The 26,631-nt window shown below is 58.4% G+C and overlaps 1 protein-coding gene across 1 annotated transcript; it reads right to left on the reverse strand.

Annotated features, from left to right (window-relative positions):
* Nucleotides 1–7,476: 7,476 nt before the first annotated feature.
* On the reverse strand, nucleotides 7,477–22,760 carry METRNL (meteorin like, glial cell differentiation regulator). Its single transcript, XM_061392420.1, has 4 exons — nucleotides 22,376–22,760; nucleotides 16,227–16,612; nucleotides 9,252–9,311; nucleotides 7,477–8,298 (listed from the first exon to the last, which is right to left on the reverse strand). Exons 1-4 carry the CDS (start codon nucleotides 22,534–22,536, stop codon nucleotides 7,976–7,978), a joined length of 930 nt encoding a protein of 309 aa, XP_061248404.1. The 5' UTR covers nucleotides 22,537–22,760; the 3' UTR covers nucleotides 7,477–7,975.
* Between the last annotated feature and the right edge of the window lie 3,871 nt (nucleotides 22,761–26,631).

The raw sequence follows: 26,631 nt of genomic DNA on the forward strand, positions 1-26,631 counted from the left end.
GTGTGGCTCCGCGTCCATCCCCAGCCCTGGAGCCCAATCTGTCCTTGGGTGGACGCTCACCCGTGACTGCATGAGGAAGGACAGGCTGGACCCTGGGGCAGGTGTAGCCCCAGGAGCGCTGGCCATGGCCCAGGAGGGATCAGCCCCACTGGGAACTGAGGTCCTGCCCTCCTCCCAGGGCTCAGAGCCTCCCTGGGAGACCCAGACCTGCATCCTGCATCACCGGCTGAGTTTGTCCTGGTGGGAAGGTCTGGGGAGGGGAGATGGGGGCGATGGGTGTTCAGAGTGCTCAGGGCTATGGCTGCATGCCCCTCGCCCAGAGGACTCTCAGGACCCCTCGAGGTGGCTTCCTTTGGCCTCTGCCCCAGCACAAGCCCCACAGACACCACCAACCCCCTACTACCATGTACTGATTTTTCACAGCACTTAGCCACCTGCCATCCGGAGTGGAATCGCCAAGCAGGCAGGGACTCTGGATCGTGCCGGCACAGAGCAGGCTCTGCTCAGAGTGAATGTCAGCTCACACCTCTGGGGGTCTCACCAGCTCTCTGGGGGCCCCCGCCAACTATGACCACACAAAACAGCCTCTCAGAAGGGCGGCCTTGGGGGAGGGGACGGCACCCAGGCCTGCATGACTGATCTCACGGATCCTCTGTCACATGACGCCCAGAACCACTGCTCAGGCAGAAAGCTGCCCCAAATCTTACTCCGCAGAAGGGAATGCTGACAGCCTGGCCAGGCCAGTTCCCACCACACAGGCCTGAATTAAACAGTTTAATCAATTAGTGAGATGGAAGCCTCTGTGTCAGCTGCAGCTCTAATGAGGGGCTCCCTGCCCCCACCCGTGGGACGCATCAGCCTTCTCCCTGGGCGCCTCGACAGGGCCGGATTCAGCCCAGGTCCTCCCCAGGCGGTCACAGCCCCAAGAGCCGGTCTGGGAGCCAGGCCCCAGGGCCTCAGCTGGATGCTCGGCCACACAGGGCCAGGCCCTCCCTGCAACCAACTTTCCCTCCACAGCCCAAGCAGCAGAGCCAGGAAGGCCTGGGGTGGGGGCAGTGGGGGCGTGGGGGAGAACTACGGAACTGTCTCCGTTTGTGGATAAGGACACAAAACTCCTGGGGACCTGGATGTGGCCCAGTGGGACTGAGGTCACAGGGATGACAGGTGGACGAGCCAGCCCACCCCGCTCCCTTCCCATCATTTCTTAGCCTCGAACACACACACGCACCACAGGTCCATGCACAGACACACGAGTAGACACACACGCATCTGCACGCACGGGCTCCCAGGCTGCAATCTCCCAGTAGTTTCAAAGTGTCGGCACAGGACCCAGGCACCCTGCAGAGACTCAGGCCTGGAACCTCCCCTTGATCTGTCCAGGTCAAGGCGTAGGGTCAGGGTCAATGCCAACGTACATGTGTGATCATGTGACATGGTGGGGGCATGTCTCTCTGTTTCTGCCTACCCCCACCCCCATCTCCCAGCATCCGCAGTGTGAGGGACTCTGGGCACTGACTGCACCAGCCTGCGTGTGTCCTTCTGACAATCAGGTTGGACTTTTCTCAGTGAGTTAGAGATAAAGCTGCCAACCCGCTCATGATCACTACAAAGTTCCTTATATATTTGCAGCGAGGGGGCTAGACGTTTCAACGCTTGGCTTCAGTGAGCAGGAAAGGCCAGCCAGAAAGAAAGCAAACCTCAGCCCAGCCCAATGTCCTCCGACTTCCGTTCTAAAAAAGACTGGGGCTGTGGGTCGCTGACCTCGCACAGGGACTGGGCAATAATCTGGTGTAAATCTCTTTTCTTCTCTGGGTGCTGACATGTCCTGGGATGTAAGCCTGCCCTCAAGCGTGGGGTCAGGCTGCAAGCCTATCTGGCAGGGAGACCCTCACCCATACCACCAGGCCCTGGGGTAGCTAAGGAGACGGCTAGGGAAAAGGCCATTTAACATCCAGGACAATCTCCGCTCTCCACAGAGGGGACCCTGCAGAGGGACACAGGAGCCCAGGCTCACACATGCCGGCTGTGGACTCCATACCCCGACACCCCAGCACCGCTCACCTCCACACACTGTCCTTTGTCCACTGAGGTGTTGAGCGGTGGTCCCACCTGGGGGTCCCAAGTGGGGGTCCGGTACTGACATATCCACCGCAAGGATACAAGCAGGACAGCTGTTGTGCTGCTGCTGCTGATAGCTGTTAAGTCGTGTCCAACTCTTTTGTGACCGCATGGACTGTAATCCACCAGGCTCCTCTGTCCGTGGGATTTCCCAGGCAAGAATACTGGGGTGGGTTGCCATTTCCTTTTCCAGGGGATCTTCCCAACCCAGGGATCAAACACACGTCTCCTGCATCTCCTGCTTGGCAGGTGGATTCTTTACCACTGTGCCACCTGGGAAGCCCACATATCCGTGTCATGCTCAAAGTCACCGAGGGCCGTGCAGGCCGGGGTGCAGGCTTCCTCAGCTTCTGGGAGCTGGGGACAGATCCTGTAGTGAGAGCCCTCCACCAGCCTCCTGGGTGCTGAGCACAATGGACACAGGGACCAGGGAGCCCTCTCAAGGCAGGGAGGTACCGTCCCACTCTGCCCTTCTTCCCCTAATGCTGTGGGGAGGGCAAAGGACAGAGGGGCCTCCAGGAGGGGCCTTGTCTTGGAAGTGCCTTGGCAACACTTTGGAGCACACTGAGGGTCATCTTGGAGGGTGAGAAAATGCCACCCATCCATTCAAGGCGGCAGGACGCAGTGTTTGACGGGGAAAACTCTGGGCTGGCCTTCCTACTTACTGTACTTACTCCCATCTCAAAGTGGGCCCACTCCAGGGGCAAAGCCATCTGAGGCCATGACAGGACTCCCGTGGCCCAGCGAGGAACCAGTGAGTCCAGACCCGCCCCACCCCCAGCTGTGCCTGCAGCTGTCCCAGCGAGACTGTCCCTGCCCTTCTGAGCCCACACTGTCATGCCACATCTGTGTCAGCTGTGCAGGTGAGTGGAGCCCAAACACAGGGCAGATGGGGCATCTTGCAGGGCGGGGCTGGGGGGACAGGTGAGGTCCCGAAATCCAGCCAGAGAAGAAGAGAAGCTGGGGAAGATGGGATGGGCAGGGGGCGGAGGGGGGCAGCGGTCCGCAGACAGGACAGGAGAGAGCAATGGGGAGGAGGCATGTGCAGGGCTTGAGAGGGGCCACCCACAAGGAAGAGAGGCCCAGGACGCTGGGCAGAGGGGGGCTGCAGGTGGGCCTGGTAGGTGGTCTCTGGACCACCGGGGCCCGTCATCACCCTTGGTACCTGGGGCAAGAAGGTGACTCAGGACAGGCAGTGCTGGAACCACACCTGGACTCTCCTGGCAGTGAGCTCAAAGGCAACCAGTTACAATGTAGCATCGGGTGGCGGAGACAAGAGGGAAGCACCTGGGATGGGGGGTGGAGGGCAGAGAGAGAAGGAGAGACAGAGAGACGGACGGGATGGGGATGTCCCTTGCATCAAAAACCACACCTGCCCCGTGGCTTCCGCCTGCACGGAATCACTGAACTCTGAGAGTCAGATACAAGTTGGGGGCCAGTTTTCTAAAGACACAGACACAGGCACATACACGGCACGCTGCACACAATTTTAGGGGGAATTCACAAGCACTCAGGCTGCCTGGGGACCCCGCCAAGCCCCCTTCATCCCAGCTAAGGAGGTACCTGGGTGCGTTTGTCTCCTATAGATGTTGCAAAAAATTCCCACAAACTTGTTGTGGCTTAGAAAGCAGCACAAGGTTATGATCCCCGGGCTCTCGAGTGTCGGGGGTTGGTTCTCTCTGGAGGACCCTCCTTCACCTCCACAGCCAGCACACTATGTCTCTCTGGTTCTCGCTCTTCTCACTCTCTTCCTTAGAAGGGTTCTTTTACGGACCCCTGTGATAATAGGCTTCCCCGGTTGCTCAGCGGTAAAGAATCTGCCTGCAATGCAAGAGCTGCAGGAGCCTCAGGTTTGATCCCTGGGTTGGGGAGATCCCCTGGAGGAGGGCATGGCAACCCACTCCAGTATTCTTGCCTGGAGAATACCATGGACAGAGGAGCCTGGAGGGCTACAGTCTGTAGGGTCGCAAAGAGTCAGATGCAACTGAAGCGAGGCCCACATGTACATAATGACAGTAGGCCCAGCAGAATAATCTCATCTGATTAGCAATCTAAGTTCCATGTGTGGCTTTAACTCCCCTTTGCCATGTCAGGTAACAGGGATTATGTGGATAATTATTCCAGGGATCCCAATGGGACACCTTTGGGAGCCACTAGTCTGCCATCCCCGCCACAGTAGGTGAAGACAACAGACAGGATATGGACCACATTCGTGGAAACATGGCCCAGCCAGCAGGCAGTTGAAACGAATTGTCTCCAGGAGACCCTGCTCCTCCTCCAAAACCGAGTGGTTTCCTCAGTGCCCAGGAGACAGACAGCAAAGGGAAAGGTCACGTGGTGTTCCATCACTGTCCCTGCCCACCGCCCCTCCCTCCCAGGCCTGTTTGCTCCTCCCACACACCAGCTCCCCGCTTCCTCAAGGCCTGGCTCAACCCCGACCTCAAACACCTTGGATAAAACGGCAGTTCATCCGCCTCTGCCCCTCCACACTGCATCCCAGACCCAGCTCTGCCCTTTGTTTCCCTCCGCACCAGCGGTCACCTCAGTGTGATTCAGCATCTGTCAGTTTACATATTGACAGTCCCTCAGCTCTGGGGCAGCCTCCTGGTGCTGGAGCTGGAAGGGAAGCCCCACAGGTGCATCTGACTCTAGGCTCCACTCTCACCCAGCAAAGAGGAGGCTCAGAGCAACAGTGCATGTGTCAGGCCATCCAGTCTGACCTGGGATGTCCACAGGGGCCCTCACCTGGGGGCCAGCTGGCCTCTGGAGGCCAGGACAGGGACTCCCACATGCAGCAGTCTGGAGGTTTCCCTGGGTCCCAGTGGACCACACAGGCAGGTGTGGGTCAAGGGTAAGCCCTGGTGAGCACACGGCCCCTACACCTGGGGTCCATCCCACCCTGGCTCCTCCGGGCAGGCACCGATGGTGCTGGAAATGAGGTCTGGGGCATATGATGAGCAGCCCCCAGCTGGAGGTTGCAGGGGCAGCCTGACTCCTCAGGTGGTCGGGACAGGGGAGAGGTGGGTGGTCCCCTTGCATTGGGGTGCAGGGGCCTGAGGCTTCAGGAAGCCCAGACCAGCAGCAGGAGAGGGCCAGGGACCCATATATGTCCTAGGAAAGCACAGACTGGAGAGGAGGAGAAAGCACCCTCAGCATACGGGCACCATCAGGAAGCAGGAGAGCTGATGCCCACAGACGCCATGGTGGCCGAGAGGCTCAGAAGGTGTTTCCTGACCTTGATGTTATTGGGAAGCCCAGGACCTGGGGCTCCCACCAGCATGCCCAGTGTCACAGGGGCCAAGAGAGTAGGGATCTCATTTAGGGTCTGCCAGGAGGAGGTGTTTCTTGGGTGGTTCCTGGGCTTTGGCCGACCGGTGCAGAGTGTGCAAGATGGGAGAGAGTGGACACGAGGGGTGGGGGTGGGGGGCACCACTTGGCAGGAGGGAGGTGGGATCCAGGGGACCCCGGGCTAGGACTCAGGGCTCCTCCACGCCTCCCCTTCAACCTCTGGATGGAGGCACAGGGGGCTGCCGGCCTCTCCATCCACAGAGAGACGGGGGTTGCCCGGAGCCAAGACAGAGACACTGGGCCAAGGGCCACTGGTCAGTCATAAGGACCCTCCATAGAGCCTCCAGGTGCCTATTCCCCTCAGGGCTCCACAGTGTTGAGGGGGCAGGAGTTCTGTTGTTAAGAGAGTGGGCTGGTGCATGCGGGGGCCTCAGACCCCACAGTAGCCCCTGGGCAGCAGGAAGGCACAGGTTGGATGGAGGTGGGGGCTCTGCACCCCTTCAGAAATGGTGACCTTTCCAGCCTCTCCCCAAAACCCAGCGGCCCTGGACTACTGCCAGGGCTCTGCTTGGCCAAAGAGAGAAACCTCCCACGTGCCGGCACCAGGCACCCACCTGCGGGGCCGCACTCTCAGCGCCAAACCCCACCCTCTCCCCAGCCTGTCCAACACGCTCCCTCCAGCCTCTCGCCAAGAGGCCTCCACCCCCAGGCACTTCCTGCAAAGCTTCAGCCTCACGTGGAGGAAACGCTGCTGTCCACCAGACATCAGCACATGGGGTCAAGGCCCCGGATCCTCCTGGGGCAGATCCCGGCGTCCCTGTATTGACTGACATGAGGGACGCCAGCCCAAAGCCCGACAATCTGGTTCTGCAGCATCCGCGTGCCCAGCCAGCCCAGAAAACCCAATGCGTGAACCCAGGAGCGGGTCAGCTCCTCCCCCGCCTTGGGCCAGGCACGTCTGCTGCTGTTACAGGCGTCCTCCTGGCGTAACACATCCCAGTGACTAGCCACAGTGGGCCCTGTGCCCGTCACCAGACCTGCTGCTTCAGGTCATCACCCTGCTTCTTGCTGGGCAGGTATTGAGCACCTGCTTCTTGTTGCGACCTGCAGGAGCCCACAGGCCTGAGCCAGGGCACACCTGAGCTGACCCACACAGGCCTGAGCCGGCAGACAGCCACTCCTCATGGTGTGCCTGAGTTTTCTGTGCAGCTGGCTGGGTGTTCGTTGATCGGTGTCAGCCTCTCCCAGGTCCCTGGCGTCTCGGCAGTTGCTTGGGAAGAATCACAGCCCGGGGTCTGATTACATGAAAAACCTGTTAAGGTGAAGCCCTTAACAGGATGAACAGAGTATCTCCTGAGATTCTTATCTTACCCAGCACCTGTGCATGTGAACTCATTTGGAAATGAAGTCTTTGCAGGTATGATCAAGATGAGGTCTTACTGGGTCAGGGTGGGCCTGGGTCCAGCAATTGTTGGGGGTATAAGTGGAGGGACACGTGGACAGAGATACTCAGAGGGAAGAAGGCCAAGGGACAGCAGAACAGAGACTGTGATGTGTCCACCAGATCAAGGACCAAGGACTGTTGGCAGCACCAGAAGCTGGAAGAGACAAGGAGGGGTCTCCCCCGGCGCTGTTGCAGGGAGTGCACCCCTGCCCACACCTTGATTTTGGATTTCCGGTCTCTCAAACCATGTGAGAATAAGCACCTGTTATTTAAGCTCCTGGGTTGTGGTCATCTGCTTCGGCAGTTGTAGGACACTGACATCCTTGAGGATCTGGGGCTCAGAACAGCCCCTGGGTATCTAGACACTTGCCCTGGGATCAGGCATTTGGGGGAAGCTGAGGTCAAAGGGCAGCATCTGGGTTAACAGGAAGGGGGTGGGGTTGGTCCACCAGAAAGGCAGGGGTTGTAAGTATGGAGGTAACAGCCTCATTTAGAGTTGGGTCCAGTATGAAAGGTCCCTAACACCAGGGCTGGCGGTGGGGGGCACTGACCCCAGGAGAAGATCTGACCTGGACCCCCAGCTAAGGCCCACACAGCCCTGACCAGGCCCGAAGACAGACGCGCCATTGATCCGTCAGAGGCTGGTCTTTATTCCCTGGAATGGAAACAGCCTGCAGTCCCAAAATGATGGTGGCTGGCAAAGCCCCCCCTTTAAAAATTCAAAAACAAAATGAAAAACCATTAGGTGTCTGGCTCCATAAATTTCCATCATAAGAAACAACTTTGAACAGTACCCAAGCCTGGTGTCGGGCGTCCGCAGTGGGCTATGGCCCCCACACTTCACCCAACACACCAGCCAAACACAGTGACTTCAGATGCTCAGAAAACAGTATGAAACGAACACAAAGGCATTTTACGACACGGGAGTTTGCTTCCTATGGACATTTCTTTTTTAAAAAAAATATAATAACTTAGTTGGCATGTTACAGCATCTCCGATCAATCTGTCAGGGAGTCCTTGGCTGGAACCTTGTGGGGCCGCATGCAGCGTGTGCCTACCCAGCTGGAGCGCCAGGCACCCAGCACAGTGTGAGTGTCCACTGCTGCGGCCGCGGTCACCTGGCGCTCACTCCGTGCCCATCTCGCAGGGGTTCAGCCCCCTCTCCTCAGCGTCCCTGTACATCCTTTGGAAATCCTTGAAGCGTGGGGCGCAGCCAAGCCAGGCCTCCCCAAAGTGCATGTGGCCGGTGAAGAGAAACTCGCCGTGCCCAGGCCGGACGCCGCACTCCAGTAGCGTGGAGACGCGCCCCCGCCAGCCGCCGCCCTCGCCCTCAGGGGCCGGCCGGAACACCCTGCTCTTCTGCCGGTAGAGCCGGCTCACGTTCAGGTGGATGGCCGACTCCTGCCGCTCCAGCTCGTGGGTGACTTTCTGGATGGAGCCTCGGACGACTGCAGAGGAAGGAGATGGGGGTCAGCAGGGTGCTCACCAAGCCAAGAGCACACCCCGCACCCCGCAGCAAAACTGGGAACTGATCCTGAATGCTGCCTTCCAGAAATTCTCATTAAAAAGTGCAATCCACACCCAAGAGGCTGCCTAGGGGCTGCCCAGCCACTCACACTGTCGGGGGGCAAAGATGTACTTCTCTCAAGGTCCAGTCACAGAAGTGGAGGAAAACAGAAGGTACAAACCTCACTGTGCACCAACTTTTCAAGTTGGAACAAGAAAAGTGACTGCAGTTAATACCCAAGATCTGCTGTGATCCTGCATCAAGATCGGACAGAAAGGGTGAAGCTTGGAGGAGAGGGAGGTGACAGGAAGAAGGACAGAGCAGGCACAGGCTTGGGGACCCTTAGCCCAGCCCCAGATCCCCTCTGTGCGGGGCCAGAAAGAAGGGGGGTTGCACTTCCACTCCCCAACTGCCCTGGGAGCCTAGAGGGCAGAGTCAGGTCCCGCTGGGCCGGTTCCAGCAAACTCATACTGAGTGTTGCCACCCTTAACCCGAGAATGTTTGTGCCAATGTCATAAACAGGCGGAGGCTGAGTCCCTGACCTCAGCCCTGGCCCCGCCAGTGCCTCTAACTCCCTCTTCGGAGCCTGCAAGGGACCTGGGTGTGGGTGGGGCACCAGGACTTGGGCTCAAGCACAAAGCAGGAAAATGCTCAATATCCCCTCAAACAGGAATTCCCACCTTAAAGAGGAATTCCCAACTCTCGCCCGGCCCTGCACACAGGTCCCTTCCCTTGGGCTGGGGCTAGGGTCACTCTAAATGAGTGGAAAGGAAGGCATTTTCCCATGACCTGCAATTGGTGATGGAAGGGGGGGCCAAGCCCAGTCTTCAGGAGAGTCTCTTCCCCCCAGGGGGTTTATTTCTCCCACATGGTGGGACCCTTCAGCATACTCACCAAAGTCGCTGGTGCAGACGGCCAAGAGAACCTCTGTGTGGCTGCAAGGGCGGCACGGGGCTGCAGGGAGAGGACAGAGCCAGGTGTGGGGTCAGATGGGGCCTGTGGAAGCTCGAGGAGCACAGACCCTCCCGCCGACAGCTCGCAGGCCATATAACATCCTATAAATCCTCTGCTATCAGCGGCAACTGTCTAGACCCAGGGGCCTCTGCCATCAAGGCGCCAAGAGAGCGAGCAGGCGGGACCATGCCCTCTGCCTCGTGGGTGGGGAGATGTCTCTAGGAGTTCCAGGCTCACCTAGGCCGCCTGCGATGGCATGAAAATGAAGGGCAAGTGGAGTTTTGTGCTGGACTGCACTCAGCTCATGTCTGCAGTCACACTTGGCAAGCAACCATTGGGCTCTAAGTCGCTTTTCGGTGCCGAAACCAACCCGAGCTCATCTGAAGCCGCATTCCTGACACCAGCCTGGCCAAGAGCCTTACATGGCCTCGGTGGTCAGGCCTGGAAATGCCAGGGCCTCCCACTCACACTGCCTGTCCCCACAGTCCCATCTGCCACCCCCATTCCACAGGAGGTCAAAGCACTGTCTAGAAGTGCCAGGAGGCTGTGGCCCTGCTTAGCGCATTGGTGGGAGTGAGAGACGTGTCCACCTGCTTCAGTGGCGGGGGCCTTGTCTAACCAATGGGACCGGGTGACCAACTCCAAACCCCTCCAGACACCTTTCACAGCAAGCTCAGTTCACAGGATCCCCTCTGAGATCCCTAGATGTTGGAGGAGGCTGATTCCTCCAGACAAACCAGTCCCTCTCGGTGGGCCTCTGCCCCGGCTCAGTCCTCACCCTGCCCTCCACCTACTGACTCAGATGGGCAGGAGCCCTCCAGAAAGGCTGGGGACGGGGGAAAGAGAAACCTCGAGACTCAGGGGACCCCCAGGGACCACGGTGCTCCTAACTCAAGAGTGGATGTGGGGAGACACGAGTTTATTATTTGGCTCTGATGTTGCACTTTTCCTCACCTGTTTCTATGGGCCCAAACTCCCTAACAACAGAAACATTAGGTATGAACGCTCACCAGGACAAGCTTCCCTCGGCTCTTTCACATTCTAAAGGCCCCACAGGGCCTCCAGTCTTGACGCTCACTGGGCCTGGACAAAGCTACAGCTGTCTGCCTGCCTGGCTGTGAACTGGGCTGAGCCATCACCTGCCCAGGGGCTGCAGTCACTCGGGGCCCTGGAGGAGACAGGGAAACGCGGAGGAGAACAGGAGGGGCCTCTGGGACCCAGAGTGTGTGTGGGGGCAGCCAGAGATGACCCTGGAGTCTCCAGTGTCCTGGGACCCCCTGAGGATGGACATGACGTGTCCAGAGCGCTGGCCTTCCTGTCCTGCCCCCAGCGGGGGTGGGTGCACGCGTCCCAGTCCAGTCTGGCGAGTGCATGACTCACGGGCGTGTCTGTCAAGTTATCAGGAAAAAAGAGAAGCCACAGAACAAGAACAGCCTGTTGGAGCGTCGGAAGCATCTCAGAGGACTGAGCGCCTCCTGCCCTAGCTCCAAATCCCGTGCCTTCTGCCCACCTGTGGCTGTTTGTCACGAGTGTGGACCCCCAGCCTTGAGGGCCTCCCCTAAAAAAGAGGGTGGTCAACTGGGGGGTCCCCCACCTCTAGCCTGCTGGGGGTCTGCTGCCCACAGTGGGCCTGACAGAGGTCACTATGGTGAGGAAAGTGGGTTGCACGGCCTCACGTGCACTGGGGGGACTTGCATCTTATGAGAGGCAGCTCATGGCAGTGGGGAGACTTCCCATCCTGGCGGTGTCCCCAAGGGACAGAGGCCCCCACCTGGGGCCCCGGGGCCAGGCCTTGCAAGCTCCAAGAGCAGGGGAATGAGAGGTGAGGTCTGCACAAACTCTCCAGAAGCTGAGATGGGCCCAGGCCACACACCCTGGTTGGACTGCAGGCCTAGGTATATGTAATCGCCAAGCCCTGGAGCCTCACCGTCTGTGGGTCATAGGCTCCAGGACCTTGGCTGATTGCTGGGGAGAAAGGTGGCGTCCCGGGCCCTGACTCAAGCCCAGTCCCATGGAGGATGTCCGAGGACCCGGTGGCCCCAGGGGCAGGTGGGCAGCAGCCTGCAGACCCTCCTGTCAAAGCCTCAATGAGCTGGCGCCACACAGACAGCTGGAGCTAACAAATCCCGCACCCCCTGCGACTCTCTATGACCCTGAGCTTTATGAAGTGTAGGCACCTTCGTGGAGAATCCAGGCTGCAGATGCTAACAGCAGCAGTCTGGAAACAATTATTAATCGGAGTCAGGCTTGTAAAGGCAGAGTGGAATGTGCTGGTTCCTGACACATCGAATCTCGTTTCCTTGCGGGGAAGGTGGGGAGGGGGTGACCCAGGGGCCGGGTGGAATTCTGGCCTGTGGTTCTCGGAAAAGGGGAGGGACAGGGGAGTGTGGACGTGGAGCAGATTACTCTGGAATGTGTATAAAATGAACTGAATGAAGTGGGGAAAAAAACAGGGTCGAGGAGACCAGCCTGGAGGTGGCAGGGACGCAGGTGAGAATGGCAGGTACAGATGGGAAGGGCAGCCCCCTACTGTCAGGCTCCGGGCAGCCCGACGCCCAAGGAGATGTTTGCAGATGGTGAGATGCTGGTTCAGCAGGTGGGACGGCCGAGGTAAGGATGACTGGGGTGGAGATCTTGTGTGAGACGCCCTCTGGGGTCTCCAAGCACAGCCTCGCCAGGTGGGGAAACGCAGCATTTTAACAGGGAGGAAAGTGCAGATGGCAATGTGGCCAGTGTTCCCTAAGCCGAGAGCCTCCTCTGATTGGCACGACAACCCCGCGCTCACCCCAACTCCGGGGTGCAAGGTAACATTGCCCCACAGGACCCTGAGGGACCGAACTCAGGCTGGTCGCCCCCTGTAGAGGCCCCACAAGCACAGGGAACTCCCCCCTCACCGGCCGTCTCCTCCACACCTGCTCTCCTCCCTTCCTTTTCCTGGTGAGCAAGGAGTCACACCTTCCACCCCAAGAGCCCGGAGCTGGATAAGATGAAAAGTAATCTTAATAATGACTCGGGGAGCTGGAGAAGCACTGGTGCCAGAAACTAAATTTTCAAGGAAAAAATTCAGTTCCGTTTCCAGGAAATAACCAAGTTTCTTCTCATTTCTGCACGCTGTTGTTTACCTCCCATGGCCCCTCAAGGCCACTCCTATATTCTAAGGTGCCTGAGGTGGGGAATCTCAGCAGGGACCCCCGCAAAAGGGTCATTTGCCTCTGACTCACCAACAGAGCGGTTTCAAAGAGGAGGGGAGGTGAAGCCCATCAGAAACTCTGGTACCCAGGCCGCCTCACCCCACCTGACACCCACAAGCAGCGATGGGTGCCACTTCTGAGCCTTCCCGGCCGGCACAAGGGTGAGTCCTCCTGCCCCTCCCCACCCTCCAGCTGTGGGTCTGAAACACCACTGCCGTCCCCCTTCACCTGCACACAGGGGGCCAGCTCTGGGTGGGCATCACACACAGCCCTCCCCTGCTTCTCAGCTCCCTAAGCAGGAAAAGAACAGGCTGGAATCAAGGGTCCCAGAAGAACCCCAAAGATGGGGTCTGCCTCTGTCCCTTAGAACCAGACCGAGTAACACCCCTGCCCTCCCTTGCTGGCCACCCCAATGGGTCCCCCAGCCCACTGGGCCACGGGGGTACTGCCAGTGCCCGTTTACCCGAGTGTACTGGGACCCTGCGGAAGATGGTCGGCCGGGGCCACAGTGAGGCCTCGGCACACGGTCCAGGCGTGGCCTGGAGCTTCTTCCACTAGTGAGTTGCATCTGGCTGCTCGCCTGCCTTTTATATCCTGCCAGACTTTTCCAGCACCAGAGGAGGGAGTGCTGGCTTCCTCAGGTGCCTGGCGAGGCCCTCGTGGGAGGGGGAGGGGAGGGGCCAGGTCCCCCTGCTCTGGCCACTTGGCAGCCCAATCCTGAGTCCCCCGGGGCTGAAGGACCCCTGCCGCCCGCCTACCCCTCTGTCTCCGCCTGCCTCTCTGTTCTGGCCTCTTCTTTGGCTGTCGGCACGTCTCAGTTCATACGAGGCAGCTGATTGTGCAACATGATGAACACGAGGCTGACACGCTCGCCGTAAACACGCCCGGCGGAACCACCCAGAGCTGCGGCCGGCGAGGCTCATGCACACCTCCCCTCCTCCGGGATCCCAGCCCACAGGGCCTCTACTTTTCATGTCAGCACAAACTGGAACTCGTGACTCATCGGCGAGGGAGAAGGCTTGTCCACCTCCGCAGCAGGTTGCTTCCTGGGCTGCTCGGCCCCAGGACATGCGCTGGCCTCCACAGCCCACGCACCAGGGATCTGGCTTCACCGGGGTCTCCCAGATGGAGCCAGGGCCAGACAGGAGGGCACTGCCCTCTGAGAGCCCGCCCAGTCCCAGGGGAGGTCACTGCTGCCAGATGGCTGGGACCAGCATTCCACATTACGTACCCATTCCTTTGGCATTAAAAGCTTAGGGATGCATCCCTGGGGAGAAGGGATGGACCAGCCTCCCCGGATCCCTGCTACCCTCGCCTCCTTCAGGACAGAGAGGTGCTGGGCCCACAGCTGCCAGACCCTGGGAGCATCTTGAGTCCCCATCTCAAGTTCTGACAGTTACTGCATATATACTGCCCCAGGCCAGCGCCCCAGCCACTGGGCAGATAGATGGACACTCACGCCCCATTACCCCCAGGGTCCCTGGGATCCCTGCAGGCCCCAGATTTAAAGTGACACTCCAGGGCCAGGCAAGCATATGGCTGGGAGTAACAAGGGCACCCCAGTAGCTCAATGTCCAGCCACAGCCATGCAACCAGTGTGGGGCCCTGGCTAGTGACCAGATGACCCACCCCATCACATGGGGCCTCCTCTCTGGGACCCCACAGGGCTCTCCCAAATCCACTTACTGCCCTAGCCTGGAAACATGGACCTGGGGTCTGGGGAAGCTCAGATCCTGGCCCCAGAGAAGGCAAGAGAAAGTCTTGGGTCCCCAGGGCTGAGTCACAGGCTGAGTCACCCCAGGTTGCGACCACATGGTGAATTTTCCACCAGAGACTCCAGTCTGTGCTGACCAGAGCACCCAGGTGGCATCACAGAAAGAGCTTTATGCCATGGCCTCTGAGAATCTGGTGGGAGCCGCATGGCAAAGAAGAACAAAGTTCCAGCCGGAGAGAACAAGTGACCAGTAGCCCAATGGTCTCAACCCATCAACATTTTAATCAGTAAAAGGAATGCTGGCGAGTTCCTAACATCTGCCCCCTCGGCCAACCATCGCCGTGGTCAGACACGTCAAATTTGGTGACTGGGTTTTTCCAGATTTTGTTTTTATGGCGAGTTTATCTCCAGTGGCTCCCCGCTCCATACGTATACACACCAGAGCGAGCCCCGGTGATCACTTGCTGGTGATCAAGATAAAGGCTGTTGTGGTTAAAGTTTTATTCAAGTCCTGGGGTTTTATAGCCACTTTCAGCATTCCTGACAGGGTCCTACCCAGTCAGGCCCTGGGGGGAGGGGTCCTACCTGGGCAGCCTTACGCTGAAGCTCTATAACAGACCAGTTTAGGTTGAGAAAGAGTGAAGGTTTTGGAAAATCATGGGAGTCAAGAACAATAGGACAATATACTAGAGATTCACACTCAGGAGAAAAGTCTACATTTCAAATCCTAGGAGGTCTGAGTTTTCCCAGTGGAAGATTTTATTCCCTAAAATGTGGAGACTATACTATTCTTGGGGCTGATCCACCCCTCACACCAGGTGTTTCGACCTCAGCACTGCTGACGTGTGGGACCAGGTCATCCTCCATGGTGGAGGGACCATGCCAACACTTGGGGCCAGCTCATTCTCCGTGTTGGGGCTGCCCTATGCACTATGGGGTGTGAGCAGGACCCCTGTCTCACCTCCACTACTTGATGCCAAAGCACCCCCCAGGGCCCATCATCTCAGTCAGTCACTGAAGAACAGCTGCCTGGAACCTGCCCCCAAGATTATCCGAGCTCCCACCTTCCCCTTGGGAGGCATCTTGCTACCGACTAGTTTTGGAATTGAGGAAGATGGTGCAGATGGCGCACCAAGTGCTGCCAGCCCCCGCCCCACACACTTGGACCCTGCAGAGCCATCTGTGTCTCGGGGCTAGAGCCCCCGGGCCTGGTTGTCCCTGATGAAACGACAAAGACCCTGAGTTTGCCCTGTGTGGGAGCTCTTGGGGCCACACACTCCTCTCTGCCCACAGAACTTTCCAGAGATCAACACTGCTCTCCCCACAGGGTGCAGCAGAGCTGTCTGCTGGCCTCAAAGAGAAGTAAGGAAAATCTGAAGCCAACACACCGGCCCTCAGCCACCCAGAGACTCCCTTGGGGACCTCGCCCGGAGTCCCCGGATTGTCACAGCCACTCAGCCGCCCTGCCTGGCACAGCGCTGGTGCCCTCTCTCCACACGGACGAGTCCTCACTGACACCCACACATAAATCGGCTGGGAAACCCGGGATCGGCTCATGATTCAGGACACCTCAGCTCGGGAACGGGAATCAGCCTCAACTCCCACCCAAAATGTTTCAGGGGCTGCAGCCGACACCCAGAGCACCTGACCGACTCGTGTGTCAGGAGAAACTTTGGAGGAGTTTGGATGGTAAAAGCACCCATTTCAAATTGCAGTCACAGCTGGTCCAGGGGAGAAGAGTGTACTGGGGGCCAGGACCATGTCTCGGTTCTGTTCTGACCCATGGCCATCGTCCTGAGTCCAAACTGCCCACAGCACTCCGGGGGCAGCCTCGGCCGCCCTTGGGCAGACCCACCAGGTCTGAAGCCCAGACTCGGGTAGCGTGTTCTTGCCTGGAGATTCTTCCTCATGAGAGGAGATGGGGGCAGGAGATGATGGATGGGGGGCAGGCCCAGCAAACAGGTGAGGAACCCCCCGAGGCCACCCCCGCACCCTGCATGCCACACTCACCCAACAGGGCGTGCAGGTCCGGCCCCGTGCGCCTGCTGGTCAGCTCGTACTGGAAGCCCGTGGTCCTCCTGCTGATGTCTTGCTGTGGCGTCGCCTCCACAAACAGGCCCCCCTGCTCGAAGCCGAAGCACGGCGCCTGGCCGGGCCCGAGGTCCCCGTCCCTCACCAGCAGTTTCAGTTCTCCAGTCTTTTCCAAATAAATATTGGCTCCCGAGGAGCCCCTAAGGGGCTTGATGCACAGAGTCAGGTTCCGGGAGGGCGAGAAGGTGTTGGGCCGTAGGTTCACGATGAGCGCCCCGGTCGGGTACATCCACTCGACGGTGCCCGCCGAGCAGCGCAGGTAAACTTGCTCCACCTCCTTCCTGTGGGCCTCGTGTGTCAGCCCGCTGCGGAGGGGGAGAGACATGTCAGTTGGGAGATGCACCTGAGCACCGCGGTAAAGAATCTGCCTACAGTGCAGGAGCTGCAGTAGACATGGGTTCGATTCTCGGGTCAGAAAGATCCCCTGGAGGAGGGCACAGCAACCCACTTCAGTATTCTTGCCTGGAGAATCCCCATGGACCAAGGAGCCCGGCAGGCTACAGTCCATAGGGTTGCAAAGAGTTGGACAATGACTGAAGCAACTTGGCAGGGCACGGCAGCACCCCTCACCCACAGACAGGTGGGTGCTGTCGCCACCATGCAGCTGAGGGTCCATCTCCAGGGAGGGGGTGCGGCCACGTGCTCCCACCCGTCCACTCTGAGCACTTTGGTACATGTGGGAGCTCCTGGCTCCTCTCAATACCCCAACACTCCGCTGGCCTCTGAGCCCAAGTCCTTGGGGTCTCTCCCTGAGCTGGGATGGTGACAGGTGCAGCGGAGGTGGGAAACACGGAAGGGATGGATCTTCCAAAAAATAAACAGGGAAACACCAGCAAGACGTTGGCACCAACCCAGGTTCCAGATGACCAAATGAGGGTCAGGAAGCTCATTTGATGGGAGATTCCCATTGAGTGGAGTGGAGACCAGGGAGCAGATTCAAGTGACAGGAAGCAGGCTGGAATGCCATGCACAGACAATAAAGAATGCACTCCAGGGAGCAGCTTTTAAACCAAAGGGAACGTTAGCAATTTGGTTGGTGGGGGGGAGGTTGTTGGTAAGTTTTGTCTTTAGGGTCCCCATTAGACACAATGTTCCTATTGTCTTGAAGGCAATGATGTGACCGCTTTGTCATTCATTTGTAAACCTGAAGACCCTGCATTGCCGATCGTTTTTTTTTTTTTTTTTTCCCAAAACAAACTCAAATATCATCAAAGCAAGATACACAAGTCAAGAAAAGGTCCTCCATGGGGAAACACAGGAGGGAACTGTGGAAAAAACCACAAAAGATCTGTGGATGCCTGTCTTCCCGATGGGGACTGCTGAGGAGTTCAGCGGGTTTCAGTCCTAATAAATGCCAAACAGGAAAAAATGAAGTGTGCTATGCTCTCGGGGTGGCAGGTCTTGAGTAAGTTGTAACGCTATGTTTTCGAGAAATTGAAACCATCAAAAACGTTCAAGTTTCCCCTACTCAAAACTTGTAATGTAAATGTCAGCTTGTGGTGACGGTTACGTCATGACCACCGAGCAGCCCTGGAACTCAACCCGGTGACTTCAACTAAATGTTTTATTACATGAAATTTGGTTCTGATCAGATCTCAGACAGGTTCACCCACATTCTTAGGATTTTTATGTGAAATAAACAATGCTATATTCAGAGCCCTGGCCTGAGTGAGTTACCAGAAACCTTTTCTGCAGAGGAGAAAACACATAACATATGGTTTGCATTTACTGTTGGTGACTCATGCTCTGGGCCCCGAAAAGCCTCGCTTTTCATACGACGGCCAGCTGCAGGCTGGGGCTGCACAGTCACCCTGCAGACCACATCAGAAGGAGGTGTCAAGGAGGTGAACTCCCTCCTAACCCCACTCCCCACCCCCAAGGCCTTGGGTCATAGGCAGCCTGGCCTCAGACGCCTACCGGGGCCGCACACGCAGAACAGACTTACAAATTACAGCCACATAAAACTCACACGAGCTCATCTGACACACAGGAGGGGATGGGTGTAATTACAGTGCTGGGCGACAAAATTAGACTAAATGGTGTGTGGTTGCCACAGATGACTATAATCAGCCCTGCTCTTATGCAGCCAAACAAACTTTATCACAGTGTCCCTCCTCTCCTGGCTCCAGCCTCGAGGGGCAGCTGGACACTTGCCCCATGCCCAGGAACCAATCCTCAACTCTCTCTCCCACAAAAACCATCCCGTTAAAGGCTTTGCTTCCCTCTCAGTGGGAAGAGGGGACCCTAGGGGTCGAGGGAGTGGAGAACCCACGGCAGAGGCTGTGGGTACCTCTCACTAAGTTGCCTTAACCTCAACAGTGGAGGGGGGAAAAGGGGTGAGCTTACCCTCCACCCACGTCTTGGCAGGGGTGAAGGGGGCCCTCATGGGGACCGATGGCCAGCCCACGCTGCCCAGGGGGAGGTGGACCCGAGGCCCCGGGGGCTGCCACCACCAGCCTGTGCCCATGACCACATGCATCCATTTACTCCCAAGTCACTCGCCACCTAAAAGAGGACTAGGAACAAAAAGACAGTGGACAGACAAGAAATCACTTGGCGCCCATCACTTTACCCTCTAGCAGGTCCACCCCATCCCCAGAACCTGCACAGGCTCTGCTCTGCCTCTTCTCTCTTTTTAAAAAGTTATTTATTTTTATTTACTTATTTGGCTGTGCCAGGTCCTACTTGCGGCACACGGGGTCTGCCATCTTCGCTGTGGCACACAGGACCTTTAGCTACACCATGTGAACTCTTAGTTATGGCATGCGGGACCTAGTCCCCTGACCAGGGATCAAACCCGGGCCCCCTACATTCTGAGCACAGAGTCTTAGCCACTGAACCACCAGGGAAGTCAGCACCTCTGCTGCTTCTCTCTTGTTTTACTAAAACATCAGGACCAACAAGACTCCCACTAGGCACCCAACACAGGAGTGTCCACGGTCACTTCACAGCAAGAGCTCCATTCAGACAGACATCTGCTCCGTTCAGCCTGGGGCCAGCTGAAGTAGAAGACTCGCGGTCTACCTAGTACCTACCGGAAAATCTAGTCACCACTGAAAGACTGAAAAAAACTTCTGTTAATGCAGAAGTGCTGGAGATGCAAACACACAACACATGGGTAATGGTCACTGGTGATGGTATTTAACGATTTTCATATGACATGCAAATGACATCCTAACCAAACAAAAATGAAATAACTATGCCCTGATGTGATGAAGCTAAAGGATGCAGGAAAAAAAAAAATATGGTTCTATTCAGCCGTAGGAAACTGAGAAAACTCAATTGATCTTGGATTATTTTAACTGAATTAATGCATTAAAAAGGCGGGGGGGGGGGGGCAGGGAGTTGGGAAGTGTCACTCCCCAGGAGGACACACACCTGTGGAGCACCTTTATGGGAAAGATGGCAAATTCCAAGTTGCTACAGCGACTCTCTGACAGGGTCAGTGCGGTGGCAGCAGAGCCCACACCACTCATATCCACAGCTCGGTCCAAACCTTGAGTCACCAGAAGGAAGTGATGGTCTCTGGTTGACTAAAGTCAGGAAGAGCTTCAGATCAAGGGCGAAACCAAAAGGCTCTGCTTCCTGGAGTTACCTTTCATTTCCCCACCTCGCAGGAGAGACAGCCCAGGTGTGACATACTGGCAGTGCCCAGCCCATCTCAGTGGGAAAGTTCATGGTCCACCTTTATGAGCAGGGCCTAATAAAGATAGGATGCATCCTGCCCTGGCCGAGGGAGAGGGATTTCAAAACCTACTTAATTGTTTGGATACACCCAGAAACACATCCAGCCTGTCAAATGTGAGTGGCCAGTGTCATAAAAAAGCAACTCCCTTCGTATCAGGGGATCAGAAACCGCCCGGCGCATTGGGGCTTGCACCACCCTGTGCTGTCTTTAGAACAGCTCATAAAAAGTCATAAACACTATAGAATCAGCAGGCAAACCAGTGCACCAGGGTAAGAATCTGTCAGCTGATCTGTGAAAAAAAGGTAACTGGAGGGGCAGCGATTACAACGCTGGCGTGGGGGGAGGGGGTCTTATGCTCCTGGAATGTGACTTGGACCTATCTCTGCTCCGATCCTGCCCATAACTTCTACAACCACTGCAGCCACCCTTGACAAGTTTCTACCTTTAGGGTGAGTGGAGGACACTGGAGGGTGTCCAAGACCAGGGGTTCATTAGCAATGATGGAGGGAAAGAGGGTACAGGCAAGTGGCTCTGTTTCTCCAGGTAGATAAGAGGATGCACAGGAAGAAGAAGGGATTCCTCTACTCCCTACAAACACCTACATGGTCCCCAGCTCCCTCGGGTCTCCAGGGGAGGCATCCTCTGCACACTTGTCCTCTAAGAATGTGAAAAGGGTGTCAGCTCCTCCTCTGGAAATTCAAGCTCACAGGGGTGGGACTGGGTTTCTGTTTTTGATCTGCTGAAGCAGGACACCCCAAGGCCTCATTTTGGGGATGCACTGATTCATCTAGCAGAGGCTGCAAAGCAGGGAGTTTAATTACCAGCGAGGGGGGAAAGGGCAGCCCCAGAAGAGTGTGTCAGAGTCAGAGGCTCCCAGCCAGCTCTGTGCTGGCGCCAGCATTCTCCAGGCCAACCCTCCCCCAGAGCTCGGATCTGCTGCACAGGGCCCAGTCTCAGCTCCACCAACCCCTGCTGCCGGGAGACCCTCTGTAGCCTGGAGGGCGGGTGACACCAGCCCAACCTCAGGAGCCCGGGACCTTCACTCTGGGATGGGTGGGAAGTAGAGAGAAAGGAGCAACGTAATTGCCAATTTCCACAAAGAACTGCGGGCTTCCCGGGTGGCTCAGCAGTAAAGAATCCGCCTGCAATGCAAGAGACCCGGGTTTGATCCCTGGGTGGGGAAGATCCCCTGGAGGAGGAAACAGCAACCCACGCCAGTATTCTTGCCGGGAAAATCCCACGGAGGAGCACGCACACTGGGTCTGGACATATCCAAGATGACCGGCAGCTGCCCTGCTGACGCACAACCCAGCACCCTGGCACAACCATGCCCTTCTCGGAAAAACCGTATTCACTCAAAATAACCCCATGACACCCCCACAGCATGAGGTGTCTGCCACGGGAGTCTTCCAACCAGAAGGCAGGGTTTTAGGGGCCCTGCACGGTGGGACGCCCGGACACCCAGCCCCCAAGGGAGTCCCGGCCCACTGTTTTCGGAGAAGACGACGCTAGCATCTCCCTCCCTCTGCAAACTCTTGAACCCGCAACTTCCGAAGCACATGCCGTCTTCTCCGACAGCGAGGTGCCGGGCTCTGGCCGGCGCCCTGGTAGACGACTGGTCTCGTCCTGAGTATCTGCGCTCTCACCAACCACCCCCCCTCCCCGCCCACGCTTGTGACTTGCCTGTCACACTGCAGTTTAAAAAAAAAAAAAAGTCCTCGGCTGCCTGCCTTGGCGGAGGGCGTGAAGGGGGGTCGCCGAGCCCAGCGCGCGCTGCCAAGGGCGTCCTGACCTTCACCGGGCGGGGCGGGGGGCTCGACCAGGCCCAGAACTCGCCCGGCGCAAGGTGCCCGCCCGCGCGTCTCCGCCCGCACCGACGTGGTCAGCGCGCGGTCAGCGCCAGGGCCCCCTCTCCGACCACCGGAGCCGCCGCTCCCTCCTACCGACCCGTCAGTCCCTTCCCGCTCGGCCCTGAGCGCAGGCCCGGCTCCTCCCGGCCCGGGGCGCGCAACTCCTCGCCGAGGGCAGAGCCCGGGAAGGGACAGAGGGCTGACCCCCGATCGCCTCCAGTGAAGGGTCGCGGGGGTCCGGGCTGCGGCTCTCTGGGAACCGAGTGGCGACCCGCGCGATCCTGCGCCGGGAGAACGGGCTGCCAGACGGAACCGACCCCACCGCGCTGCAGGCGCGCCTTCCCCTGGGCGTCCTCTGGGCCGGGGGACCGGGACGCCGCGGGCTCTTTTGTTCTAGAACCGGGGGCGGGGGAGGGCGGGGACCGCACTCGGCCTGGAGAGCGGGCCCCCGGGCCCCCGAGCCCCCGCGCGCTCGGCCCGCGCGGGAGGGGAGTGGACGCGAGGGCCGGGCTCGCGCCGCGCGGACTCACCTCCCCTTCCAGCTGCACAGGTCGCTCGAGTACTGCGCGCCCGCGCCGCCCAGTAGCACGGCCAGCAGCAGCAGCAGCGGCGGCGGTCCAGGGCCCGGGGCGGGGGGCCTCGGCCACAGCTGCCCCGCGCGCCCCCCAGCCGCCCGCGTCGCGCCCCGCATGCTCTGGCTCCGGCTCGGCCGCCTGTCCCGCGTCCGCGCCAAACGAGCAGACCCTCGACCCGGCGCGGCCGGGCGGCCGGGCTCCGAGTCCAGGCGGTCAGGTCGCGCACCCCCCGCGCCTCCAGGGCGGCCGCCCGCCCATCCCCGCCGGAGTCGGGGCCGCCCGAGCCGCTGGACCCGTGCGCACAGATCCGCGCCCGCCGCCGCCGATAGAGCCTCTGAAGTCTGCAAGTCCGCGGTCCCGGTCCCGGCTCAGCTGGGGGGCGGTGCCCGTCCCGCCGCTCCGCCCCCGCTCCGGGTCCGCCCCCGCGCGCCGGAACTCCGCCCCTTGCGCCCGCGCCCCGCGCCCAGTACGCCCGGCTGGACGCGGCGGATACCCGAGTCTGCGGCGTGGCAGGGGCGCGGAGCGCCGGGGGCGTGTGGCCCAGGGGTGGGACAGGCTAGGCCGCCGCGGAGAGGAGAGGGCTGCGCGAGGGACGGGGAGGAGGGCCCGGGAGGGAAGAGCCAGGTTGGAAAGTGGAATTTCGAGCGGGAGGGGGAAGGGCAGCAGCGCGTCCCAGGCTTGTAAGGTGCGGGGGCGGGGTAGAAACCCGAGACCCGGTGTCTGTGCAGACCCTAGCCGAGCGCCTGGTCGGCAGGTCCTTCCCGCGGGCAGACTGAGTCCGGAATGGCCTCTGGGATGTAGCAGGGGCGCCTGGCCGTGTCACTGCTGTGTGACCAGCCTGAGGCCGTCAGGGATGTTCCTGGCACCCACCCTCCACGGGATTTGAGTGTGCTTTGCGGAAGTTCAGACTGCCACGGGGGAGCGAAGGCCCGGCTGTGGCCGGTGATGTGGCTGACTCAGAGTTGAGTGTGCGGTGGACCCTGGGACACCCATTCCACAGAAAGGCTCTGGATTTGCCGGCCAAGGTCACCGCTCCTGTGCATCCCTCCCCCTGGTCACCCGCCGCCCCATCCCTGCTCCAAAGTTAGTCTCCTGCCCAAGCTTCGCGCTTGATTTTCGTGGTGGGGACCTTCTTGTGTACTGTAGGATTTTAGCAGCATTCCGGAGTAGCAGTCCCCGCACTGCCAGGCTTGGCAACAAGACCTGTCTGTTTCCAGATACTGCCAAATGCTCCCTGGGTGCAAGGTTTCCTTCTGAGCTCCCTGTTTTCCCAGCACCAGCCTCCTGAGCACAGCATGAGGAGAGCCGCTGCCTTCCCCAGCTGGTCACTGGGGCCAGCAAGTGCCTGACATCCAAACAGGAGGACAAAGGCAACTCAGAGGACCCTAGCCTCTGGAAGGATAAGGATCTACCAGGTGGAGGGAGGGAGCCCTGGCACGCCAGCCAGCCACCCCAGGAATCAGAAGCAGGTTTTTCTGCTTCCTCAGACTCGGGTGTTGATTTGAGTTCCAGAGTCTGAAACTCCATCAAACAGTAGAGAAATCTGACCTGGTTTTAGCATTTCTTTTCTGGCCAATATACATTTCGGTAGGAATTGCAAATGACTTGTGAGGGAGGGGAGTTACTTCCTATTATTTTTGCATTGCACCCTTTCATTTGGTTAGAGTTTGGAACTCTAAGTCGCTTGTAGAGATGGAATTATTACCCTCTGGAGAAGCCAGAGGCTGCAGGGTCCCCAACAGATGAGTCTGGGAGACAGCCTCTGGAGTGCTGGGGCAAGGCTGGGGGCGTGGTTCACCCTTGAAGGGGGTTACAGTTGAAGAATCTGCTTAAGGCAGCCCCACAATAGCAGGTCAACCCACCCAGCCTAAGCCTGGAGCAAGGACCTTGCCTGGTCATAAATGGTGATGTCATCCCAAGACCCAAAGTCAGCTTTGAGGCTGGAGGACTCTACAGCCTGCTGCACCCCTCACCACACCCCCTTGGAGTGTATGTCCACTCCCCCCCTTGCTGCAGGTACCAGGGTGCAGAACTGCGCTGAGAAGTGAGTGAGCCAGGTGAAACTGCCACCCAGGCGCAGGGGAGAGGGTTCTGCTGCTTGCAGGTCTGGAAACTGCAACCACTTCTGTGCACGCCGAGCATGTCTTCACAGCAGCACCTCTCACCCAGGGCACTTTGGGTGGTAAGGAAAGGCTATATAAGCAGCCTGGCCCAGCTCATCGACCCCTGAAGGGCTTTGGGGCTGGTCAGGGTCCAGGTCTTCATACAAAGGAAGGTGTGGGTTGGTTTGAGGGCCCCTTCTTGTTACAGATGCAGAGACTGAGTGCTGTGAGCCTGAGTGATCTGCTCAGGGTTTCAGAATTCCATAGTGACCGCTGGACCAAAGAGGAGAGCCGTTTTGGGGGGGGCAAAGTGGAGCTGATTCCTGTCCCAGGCTCAGGACTGTGACCTGGAAAGCTGCCAAACCACCTTTGCCCAGGTCCACTTCCCTAAAACAAGCTCTGCACAATGATGCTTGCCGGACCAGTGGAGCAGCAACCAGGAGCCAACTCTACAGCATTCAGTTAATAATATATCCACATTGGCTCAGCGATTATAGCACCAGTGCACATTAATGCAAGATGTCAGTAAGAGGAATCGGGCAGGGCAGGGAGTATATCGGAACTCTCTAGTATCCGCTTAGCTTTCTGTAAGCCTAAGAAATTTAAGACAATTGATTAAAGACAAAATTTCTAGCAGCGTTCTTGGGAGAATCTGATAGGCTCTTGGGACTGTCCAACCTAAGTCTCTGTGACAGGCCTTCACTTCTGGGGACACAGGTACCTCTGGATTCCTGGAGGGTCCCTGAAGCAGGAATTTCCAGATTTCCCTCCTCATGGCAAGCGCCAGCCTTGGGGTGGGGCCACAGCAGCAGAACTGGTTCCTCACTCACCTCCGGGCCTCCTGGGCACCTCTTTGTCCTTCAAGATGGGGCTGACGGCCCCTCCTGGCCATGCAGAGCCACCTCCTGGTGCTCATGGTGTCAGCTCTTGGGGGGCATGTGATGGTGGGGGTCAGGACAGCACAATGCAGTGGGTCATGGCTGGTTGAGGCTCCCCAGCAAAGACGACCTGCCCCGCTTCATCACCCCCTGCCCCACCAAGCGGGGAACAGGGAAACCCTGCAGGAGTCCAGTCAGAGAAACTTGGGGTGTGTAAGTCCACGGATGGCTGGGGTCGGGGAGCACTTCCCAGTGAGACTTTCTCCCAGTTAAACCCAGGAAGGTGGTGTGCCCACCCCACCCATAGTGAGAAAGAAGATGAGTGTTGTGGCATCTGAGAAAAGCTGGGTGCTGCATTCATGGTCCTCCCAACACCAGCATGCCCACTGGAAGGCAGAATGGAGGATCAGACCCACTGTAGTCAGAGAGCAAAGCTGCCCATCCATACACCCGGGTGACAGCCCCACCGTCCTGCCTGAGTTCCTTCCACGGCCCCATGAGGCCAGAGGAACAGGGCTCAGCAGTGACAGAGACCACACAGCACAGCTCAGCGTGCCCTTGAGGTGCACACCTCTGCTGGGCCTCGCCTCTGCAGTGACGCAGGGCACTTAACCACAGAGCCGCCTGTCCCACCTACTGGTCCACGCAGAGCACGTAATGACGGAGTCCACGGCCCAAACTCAGGTCAGTATCAACCTTCACTCCTGATCTGTCCCTTCACTTAAAGAGATGTTTCCCAGGCGCCTGCCTGGCACATCTCTGGGGTGAGTTCCAGGGCTGCAGCCCCGGACCTGGGCCAGGCTGAGAGGCAGCAGCGATGGCCTCCAGTGAGACCATGACGATGGTTATGGCCGGATAATTGCAGCTCTGAAGTGTCCACCTGACCTGCAAGCTCCCGTGTGCTCCAGCCTCTCCAGTTGTTCCTTTTAAGTGCGGCAGGGACCCACCACCTGAGGAAGGAAGCTCGCTGGGGTGGGATCTGTGGGGCCAGACATGCTTTACCAGCCTCTGAATGTCAGGGTGCAGCAGGCCCTGCGGGTGGTGGATGGACCACAGACATGGGCTCCGATGTGGCCCCCCCTCCATGGGTCACACAGGTGGTGGAGTCAGGTCTGTTTCTGAATCTTGTTACCTGCAAAGTAGGTGGAATCTTGATTCTCAGGGGGATATAGAGTGTGTCACATCATCACACAAAGCCTTATATAAGGTGGGCATGATAAACCTCAGCTCC

Source organism: Bos javanicus, chromosome 19, assembly GCF_032452875.1.
Source record: "Bos javanicus breed banteng chromosome 19, ARS-OSU_banteng_1.0, whole genome shotgun sequence".
NCBI classification, from domain to species: Eukaryota; Metazoa; Chordata; class Mammalia; order Artiodactyla; family Bovidae; genus Bos; species Bos javanicus.